This window comes from Salarias fasciatus, chromosome 18 (assembly GCF_902148845.1).
Source record: "Salarias fasciatus chromosome 18, fSalaFa1.1, whole genome shotgun sequence".
Lineage (NCBI taxonomy): Eukaryota > Metazoa > Chordata > Actinopteri > Blenniiformes > Blenniidae > Salarias > Salarias fasciatus.
The window spans coordinates 7,734,021-7,743,326 of NC_043762.1; the positions used below are offsets into that span (position 1 = coordinate 7,734,021).

The window sequence follows — 9,306 nt, forward strand, 5'->3', positions numbered from 1 at the left end:
AGAGAAATGGACCAGATCTTGAGACATCAGAGTCATCATGGAGTGAAAGGTTTAAAGCATTTGAGTCAAGCATCCCGAGACGGGATGCCTTTTGAGCCCTTGACCTTTGGCGTCTTCGGAGCAGCAGACGCTGCTTGAGTCGGGCTGAGGGGCGCGTCCCAGACGCATCGGCACCGTCTGGAGCTGAAGCGGATTTAAAGGTCTTCACGACCTGGAGAAGTTGGAAAAGGACCGATCACTGAAATATATTGAACTGCTTTATCGAGACGTTCATATATTGAGGCTGGAACGGAAGATGGCAAAAGGAGGTGAAAAGTGCGCGCTGAGTGTGTTTTCTTTGGAAGCGTGGCGGGAATGTTTCCGCAAACCGCGAGAGACTGACTGCAGTAAAGATTAAATACACGAAACCTTTTTATTTCATTGTATTTTATGTTTGAAAATGTGAAATACACAAAAAGAAGGAAAATTGAAAATCCGCTTTATAGATTTAAATACCATCCATAAGCTGACTAATAATTTATTTATCCTTCTGTATGTGACTCTGATTTCTATGGGAAGATATTTTATTGATGAATGTAGCAATAAAGAACAAACGTGTCTTAAAACATGATTTGTTTTCAGTGTATGTATGAAGGTTGAATGTGACTGCAGTGTCGGATTTGTGATTTAAACCGAACATGCAGAATGGCGAAAAGTAACTGTTCAAACAGTCCACTTGTTTTGTTTTTTCTTTCGTTGTGAAGCATTGAGAAGTTTACTGACCTGTTTGCCAGCAAGAACCTCTATGGACAGCATTTTTTGCTCCATTGAATGAGAAAATGTGAAACTGTATTTCTTTCTTTCTTGTTCTTCATGACTGTGCGTCTTGATTCTAACTGAAAGATCAGTTTTGGACCTTTGAATGAACATTAAATGCCAGAAAGTTTATCTTGAGTCAGTGTATCTGTGTTCACCATTTATCTAAAAACATAAAAGAAGCCAAAACCATACATTCTTCTGCTATTAAAAAAAAAATATTATTAATAGAACTTTGTGGTTAAAACATATTTTGATTTGAGTTTCTGTGCTCCTTGCTCAATGAAAATCCATGGTACTGATTGTTCCCCTACCCAAAATATCCATAATCAGCAACAGAGGGGCATTACAAACATTTACGAGGTTAAACTTGTGTTGTGTTTCATGGTGATTTATTGCATCCTAAATGGGTTCATTGTTAAATATATTATAATCATATATTTATTTATAATTATCATCATCGTCCAACCAGACATCAGTGCTCAGGTGGAGGCGCCTCACTTTCTTGCCAACATTGTTCTTATTGTCTTTATTTCTTCCATTGTGGGCGCAGCAGTGAAAAGCAAGGCACAGAATTGATTGAACTGATATTTTTTTTTATTTCCTCCTTTTTCTTTTTGTCTTGATGACTCATTGACCTTTAAAAGATCCGTTACCTGGTTAGATACCCATTAACACTTCAGAGAAATGTTGTCACAAAAAAAAAAAACTAAGTCCCCAGGCCCATGACGTTTAATTTCCGCCCGAATCCGCCTATGATAAGACGAGCAAACAGATCTACTGGAGCAATAAAAGTGTGACTACGAACAGGGCATACTTTGTCCTCTGGTGTGGCGCTTTATCAGTGTACAGTGTCGTTACAGTCAGCCTGGAGGTAATGGCTCATCTATTAAACTTCAGGAAACGCACTGAACAAACACACAGTGGGAGATGCGAGCGCCCCACTTGAGCTGGCTGCTCCTGTCTGCTTCTTTCTCTCTTTCTCTCCGTCGAAATGGGACAGCTGATATCCAAGCAGCCTCAAGTTGAGGTTCTCCTCCTGGGTCTGGACAACGCCGGGAAATCCACTTTGCTCTACAAGCTGAAGCACAACATGTCCGTCAGCACCGTGCCGACCATCGGCTTCAACGTGGAAATGCTGGAGGCCAAGAAGAACCGGAAGAGCATCGGCGTGACGGTGTGGGACGTCGGGGGCCAGGGCCAGATGCGGGAGCACTGGCCGAGCTTCCACGCGAACGCGTCGGCGGTGGTGTTCGTGGTGGACAGCGCGGACCAGGAGCGCATGAAGGAGGCGCGCCACGAGCTGGAGGCCACGCTGGGCAGCGAGCAGCTCCGCGGCCGGCCGGTCGTGCTCGTGGCCAACAAGCAGGACGTGAACGGCGCGCTGACCGTCACCGAGATGAAGGACAAATTCAACCTGAAGAAGCTCTGCACGGGAAGGGACTGGTTCATCCAGCCGTGCTCCGCGACCACCGGGTTCGGGGTGGAGGAGGCCTTCAAGCGGGTGGTGCAGCTGGTCAAACTGCCGTCCGACTCAGGAGGAGTCAAAGACAACATCAAAGACAAGGTTCACCACATCAAAACCTCCAGACACTGACTTTATCTCTGTTTTTTTTAAAAAGACAAATGTTGAATTTTGAAATCCAGTGATGAGAACTTTTACTCAAGTTTCAGTTATCTGCTATTTCACTGGAAGAACAGTCTTATATAATTTGTGCAATAAAGCCACAGGTTCAATCTCTATAAATATCCGTTTACTGCCGAAGGTAATCCTGTTGCATAACCAAGCACTGTAAATTCATCCTAGACTGCAAATACAATTCCAGCAATGTCAATTTGTGAAAATATGCTGAAAGCTACAGAAAACCAACATCATTCTGAACAGAATTCTGGATGATCTTAATGCCATAATGCCTTAATTCTCTGCACTGTATCCATTTATTTATTTCTATTTTAGTCCACTGCACATCACACAGGGGTTGTATGTTGGTTTGACACTCCTGCTTTAAGCAGATCAACTATATATATATTTTCTTGTGTTATTTCTGTCACTGTGACACTTTATTTCGAGAAAAGAATGTAAGAAACAGATTTTTTATCTGATCTGTAATTCATTAAGTCAGATGATTCACACATATCACTTTGAGAGCCTTTCGAAGACGCAAAGTGCTTTACAAATAACATGTATACACTGTAAACACGTAAAGGCAAGGTGCCTTTTGTTACTGGCTTGTTCACAATTTCTTCAAAGTCCAATAAAAAGCTTGCAGAGACGTCCCCGTAGTGGTCCCTGTCACGAAGCTCGCCCTGCGGTGAACTCCAGCCGTCCCCCGGTGCCTTCCCGCATCGTCTCCTCGTATGTCGGCAGACGTTTACAGGCATCGTACGGGGGTAAGTGGGCAACATGAAGCGGCTCCACCAGGCCCTCCGGGGTGCATCTGTCCATGAGCATCTCCTGGGACGCGGTGACATCCGGCTGTCCGTTCAGCGGCGCGGCGCGCGCCCTGGATCTGGTGCACAGCAGTCTCTGGACGAAGTATCCCACCGCGAAGAGAAGCAGCATGATAAGGATCCCGGAGAGCTTCCGCGTGACCATGGCGATGTTGTAATAAGTCGTGGTGTTGTTGGCAGCACGCGCCTGGCCGCCCCGACAAGACTCCTGGACGCAGATGTAACAAACGACCGTGCGCGAGAGGAGGCAGAGGGCGAAGGCGGTCAGCGCGTGACCGCTGCAGGGAATCATGGCTGGTGATAAAACTGAAACTCCTGAAAACGAGGCGAGATGATGGGATTCAGGCGTGGATGAGACGAGGGCGCGGGGTCATCATCGGCGCGATGCGCGCGCACAGGACGCGTGAAGAACTCCTGTGAAGTGAAAACTCCAGATGTTTGCAGGAACAACAGTCAACACCCAGAAGCAGGGAGTAATCTTGGAGCCCAGACGCGCACGTATCGTTTCGCCATCTAATGATTATGCAGACAATACCGCGTGACGCCTCCTATGGATGGTCTGATTTATTATGCACTCAGTGGAAATATTGATTGAATCCAGCAAGTCGTAAACGTCGTCTCACTCAGAGACGTGATTCATTTGACGTGAAAGTAAACAGGCGCCCAAGAAATCGACTTGCTTTTGTTGAAACAGAAATGATGTCAAGATTTCAGGTGACCCAGTTTGGCAAAGACGCACAGCGCGCGGCCCGAGGTCCAACAGCTACCCAAGGCGAACATCTCAAAATGTTCTAGCGGGCTGGATCATTTTCCACCTTCCATTTGTAACGTTCCCTCTTAGTGTGCATTCGTGGGTCGAGTCAGGTCACCTTTTAAAAGGCTGCTTTTCCTCAGCTCACATCCATTTAGGCTCCATATGATGCAATAAGCCAAAGTGCTGCCCATCAGTAAGGATTTCTTTTGTGTGCTTTGGAAAAAAAAAAAAAAAAAAGCTTCAATCAACACTGAAATGTGTTTTCCTGGCTAAACTACAAAATGGGGTCTAAATCAACTGAACATTCCCTATAACCCAATCAAGACCCATGACCATCCTTTTACAGAATATGAAGGGACACTTTATACTGGACAGTGATCAATAACGGGACCATGAGGAGGCTGTGGGCAGTAATGGAAGGAAATGCTCTGAAAGCATGTCTGCATATCTGCAGAATGGAGAACAGCTCATTATGGTCGATTCCTCTTTAAAAACGGTCAGAATGATGCATTGTGGGTTGTTTCTGAATCCTTTTGATGGCCACTTGAGCTCCACTCAAACGCTCAATAACCTCAGAACCAATTAGATTTCCTGCTGCAGTCATATCAGGTTCGTGAAATAAAGTGTTCAGAGTCCAAGCAAGAACAAGATGAAGAGTAAAATATTTACTTGGAGAAGTTACCTTATTTAAAGAAAGGATCAGAGGACAGAAAACAATGTTTCTCTGACAATTCAAAAACAAACAAAAAAAATCAAGTTTTTCTGTCCAGAACAAAGCATTTCTCTTTAGATCGAGACGCTGCAGGCAGACACTGAAGAGACATCTTTGGGTTTCACGTGCTTTTCCTTTTTGCCGACACCGCTTTGGGGTTCGACAGATTTGAGCCGAACGCCCTGGATGGAAGCACGATAATCGGTGCCAGCTGAATCGTTCCCTCTGGAAAAGAAAAAGTACATTTGAATACCTTGAGTTTCAGCTTCAAATTGTTTAAAGGGTTCAGCGTTATTGAAAGCCAAGTTTGTTTTTTCAGCTTATTATATTTAAGTGGATGGACGTGGCACATTTACATCATTCTGAATCTGATATTCAATAAAAACCTCTCTGGCTGCATGAAGGCACTGATCAAGTCAGCACTTATTAAAAGTCTCTGGTCAATCAGAAATCTGTGAGACTGAATGAACGTAGCATGATTTCAGTGGAACGCCACACACACACACACACTCACCTGCCCTGTCATTTGTTCCCCTTTTTGCGAGTTTCGGAGACAGTCGCTCATCCCGCTCGTTGCTCACAGGAAGTCCTGGACGGAATCGGACGTACATGGCCGGAAGGCTTCTGGGTTTGTACCGGACCGAACCCGCCGAGGTTTCGGCGGGTCTCGTCACGGCGGTCGTGGAAGCTCCGGAAGCTTCTGTGGTCGGACGGTTCTCAAACGGCCGGGAAAGATCGCAGCTGCTGCAGACATGGTCGCCTCCGTCAACCGACTGCCAGCTGGAGGAAATGAGAATTCAACATTTAACAGACGGAAATCTCATTGCAAGACAGGAAAAAAAAAAAAAAAAAAAAAAAGCAGTCAACATGAAAAGTGAAATAAAACACTGAAGTCTTTAGAAGATACCTGGAGTTTAATTCACTGTATTACTCAAGCAAATAGGATTCCTATGTTTTGTCGCAGTGTTTAACCGTTTAATTGGTGGGATCAGCTACATTTTGGCTGCATTAATATTAAAGACTTTCACAAAATATTTTAAAAATAATTGTATTTCCTGCCAAAATAATGAGTTAAATTGTCTCTAACAAGAAGGTCAAAAGGTTAAATGTACACTATTCTGTTATAACTGGATATTATATGCATATTTTGATGTGTTTACTTTTGATGTCAATGAGAGTTTTGTTTTGTTTCAGGGAAAATCTCTAAATGCCTAAAATAGAATTGAGTCTCATGATGTCTGTCAGATAGTTTTCACTACTTACAGCTCTGCATCTAATCTCAGTTCAGTGCTGAGATGTTCAAAAATTAAATCAATGCTGTGCAGCCTAAAAACCTTATGAACTACATTCTAGCCTGAAGAAGGGAACACATGGAAATGAGCTGTAAAAATTTAGGTTCTACAGTCATTTTTAAAGAATTTAAAATGAGTTGAATGCGTCTGCATTGAGTTTTTCATTACAGATTCATGAACTCACGACTAAATAAAAAAAACCCCACTGCTTTCTTCCCATCATACCTGTTGTCAATGAAGGAGCATGCTCTGCTTTCAGACGTAACAGCTGTTGTTGCTATAACGGCCTTCACCTGGCAGCTAATAAAGACCTGAAGCACCAAGAAACAGTCCAACAGCACAAAGACAACATTTAGTTTTCGTCTCATAACCTGAACAAATTGGGAAAATCAGTCACATGGGAAAAGTCAAGAATCCAGTATACGTTTCAGATTCTGTTCGAATAACCTGGAGCCTTTTAAAGGGATGTGGACACTTTTGTTTCTGCAGGAAGTCTCAGGAAAAGCTACTCCACCTGATGGCTGGACTCGCCGTAGAACCTGAAAGCTTCCAGCGTGAATCGCAGCTTGGAGTCGTCGACTCTCGGCAGGAAACGGGAGTTGGAGTTTGTGACGGAAGCATCTGTGAGACACCTGAAGCCAAACGAGTCGACATGCAGGTTAGATCAAATTCAACACTTTCTGGAGGATGGAGGATCTGAAGCTCACCCGTTATTCTCAATAAAGTTGTATCTCTTCGTGGACTCGGCGTCGGGCGTTGCCGTAGCGACGCAGTGGTCAACGTACACCCGCACGGGCCTGTGGTGAGCGACGACCGCCGAAACCTCAAAGTTCATGGGGTCACCCAGGAAATAGACAGAAGATCCTCTCTCATACTGCCAATCATCTGCAAGCAGAGAGTGGAAATCAAGCATCCAAACATTTCAAAACGAAAATCAGAATCTGAGACGCTGAAGGGGAAAAGAAGCTGTACCAGACATGAGAAGCAGATTAAAGTTGATCTGATTGTCTGCTGAAATGGTGGAGACAGAAGGAATCCAGGCAGGCTGCAGGGGAGACGAGTCCACCGAATAGATCCTGAAGGCAGAAAAAAAACCCATGAAGACGGTTCTTCAAAACAGTTAAAACTGTCCTACTCCCGTGAAATTTGACCAATTAACAGTTCGAAGAAACTTCTCGGTCCAACAGTTCAGGTGGGCTTCATCTTCTGGGTCAAGTTGAAAATAATTCAATTCAACTTCATTTTTACAAGTTTGGGTCTGTTTTTAAGGTCACAGATGTGGTTTGATGAGTCCGGGTGTTTCATACAGTCCCAGGTCTGTTTTTAAAAAGGTTCCGGGCAAAAGAAAAAAAAAATCCAGGTTCAGTTTTATAGAGTTTTAAGAGTTAAAGTCTGGTAGAAAGAGTGTCTTTTAAAAGGAGTATCTATATTTCAGGGCTCATTTCCTAGAAACAGCCTGTAATAAGGAGAGTATGCTTTGAGGAACCTATTTACAAGACAAACATGATGGAGGTGAAACTATGAACCTGTTAAAAGAGTTCAGGTTCATGCCTAGATAGTCCAGGGCTGGCTACAGAACCAAGTTGGCTATTTCCTTTTAAATGATCCGACATTTAGAAGAGCTCAACTGTGACCAGTCTGATCAAGCAAAAGTTGAGATACTGCGGGACGAACTGGCAGAGGACCAAGATAAACACGGAACAGACTGTGGGCTTGATGAGTTTCTGATCTGGTGACTTGAGAAAAAGACTCACAGTGAAGACAATAAAATCATCAGCCATTTAAACAAATTTTATAGTTTAACCAGACTGTATACCAACTGTGAAAAGGTTACATTATGGACACTAATCTTTTTTTTTTTTTTTTTCTTAAAGTAACACTAAGGAACTTTCAGTTTCCGTTGATTTTGGCGGCGCCAGTGGACAAAAGCGGTAGTGTTTTGCCTAAAGGAATACTACAGTTCCCATGAGGACTAGTGCGTGACGTCGTAAAATGCTGCTCCCGGTGGCATGCTGTCAGACTGAACTCGCCTACATTTGTTTCCAGTGGCTGTGTGAAGGATGGATAGCGACGAGGTAATGAATCTAATGGTGGCTAAACAATATTATATCATAATGTGACGCATGCCGTGTGCTGGGTTCCTACCACCCTCCTCAGTTTCTTAGTCCAAGTGAAAGCAATACTGACGCCCTCAGCCCGTGACAGAGGGGTCATTCAACCCATTGTAAGTCGATGTATCATCACAAAAGATATTAAAATGTTTTATTAAGGTTGAAAAGTTCCTTAGTGTCGCTTTAAGGGGGGGGGGGGGGGGGGATTATATTGCTTTTACTTGTAGGGGTGCCGAAACAATATAAATACGCAGTTCCTCTATCATCCAGCAGGTGGTGCTGTTTCACCCTATGACCAGTGATTGAGGCCGACAGGTCATGATAACATAAAAAAGTTAATTTCCACATGAATAGTCTAACAGAAGAGCAGGGTGACTGACTCACTTCTCATAGTGACACTCCACGGGAATAGTGGCTCCTTCCAGTTTAATCAAGCCATCGGCATCCGGTTCCGGAGAATACACCAAAACTGTGGAATAGATGATTTTCTCCTCCGTCGACTGGAAACAGCACAAATGTGAGGTTAGTTTCAACTCAGAACACCTTTAAGCAGAGCCAGGAAAGAAAACAAGCAGCAGTTACTGAGAGTTTAATGCCACAGTCCATTAAACTGGCCCGGAGGGTGAACTCGGCCTCTCCTGACGGCGCTGCCCCACATCCAGCCGCCTCCGCCGGGCTGGAGCCCAGCCGCAGGTCCCCGCCGTCCACCCGGAGCCCGGTGTCGAACAGGTCCGCCTGCACCACCACCTCCAGGGAGTCCGGGAGGCACCGCACCGACACGAGCCGGGGAGGGAGCGGGCCGAGCGGGGGGTCGACCCGCTGAGGGCCCGCGGGCTCCCGGATGCCCCAGCGGCTCTGTGCGAGAGTGGAGACCGAGCAGAGGAGAACGATCCAGCAGGGACAGACGGGTCGCAGGCTGCGGTCCATTCTTGGTTGTGGAAGGAGCGATGGAGGACCTGCAACTGAAGAACAGCGCGCCGCACGTGCGCCTCATTAAACCACAGAGGCGCGCGCGCGCACACCTGAACGCACAGGCTGATTGACTGCAGGTAAACTGCAGGTATGGTGAACCGTGCGGCCAAAAATAGATTTGAATATACTTATTTAAAACATACAAAGAAAAAAATGTGTTAATGTGGGCTTAAAGCGGCGATTCGTTAAAAAAACTACATGCTTTTCTTTAAATACAAT

General features: G+C 44.9%; 2 protein-coding genes across 2 annotated transcripts; one reads left to right on the forward strand and one right to left on the reverse strand.

Annotated features, from left to right (window-relative positions):
- Nucleotides 1–1,789: 1,789 nt before the first annotated feature.
- On the forward strand, nucleotides 1,790–2,392 carry arl14 (ADP-ribosylation factor-like 14). The gene has a single exon (XM_030115011.1). It carries the CDS (start codon nucleotides 1,790–1,792, stop codon nucleotides 2,390–2,392), a length of 603 nt encoding a protein of 200 aa, XP_029970871.1.
- A 696-nt stretch (nucleotides 2,393–3,088) lies between these two features.
- LOC115405434 (zona pellucida sperm-binding protein 3-like) lies at nucleotides 3,089–9,042 on the reverse strand. Its single transcript, XM_030115012.1, has 8 exons — nucleotides 8,698–9,042; nucleotides 8,500–8,615; nucleotides 6,977–7,080; nucleotides 6,712–6,889; nucleotides 6,519–6,636; nucleotides 6,230–6,315; nucleotides 5,227–5,492; nucleotides 3,089–3,561 (listed from the first exon to the last, which is right to left on the reverse strand). Exons 1-8 carry the CDS (start codon nucleotides 9,040–9,042, stop codon nucleotides 3,089–3,091), a joined length of 1,686 nt encoding a protein of 561 aa, XP_029970872.1.
- Nucleotides 9,043–9,306: the final 264 nt, after the last annotated feature.

Coding starts and splice junctions, on each gene's coding strand:
- arl14 (XM_030115011.1), top strand. CDS start 1,790: ATGGGACAGCTGATATCCAAGCAGCCTCAAGTTGAGGTTCTCCTCCTG.
- LOC115405434 (XM_030115012.1), bottom strand. CDS start 9,042: ATGGACCGCAGCCTGCGACCCGTCTGTCCCTGCTGGATCGTTCTCCTC. Junction 6,890..6,976: donor TAATCTGCTTCTCATGTCTG/GTACAGCTTCTT, acceptor CTCTGCTTGCAG/ATGATTGGCAGTATGAGAGA. Junction 3,562..5,226: donor GGGAACAAATGACAGGGCAG/GTGAGTGTGTGT, acceptor CCTCGTTTTCAG/GAGTTTCAGTTTTATCACCA.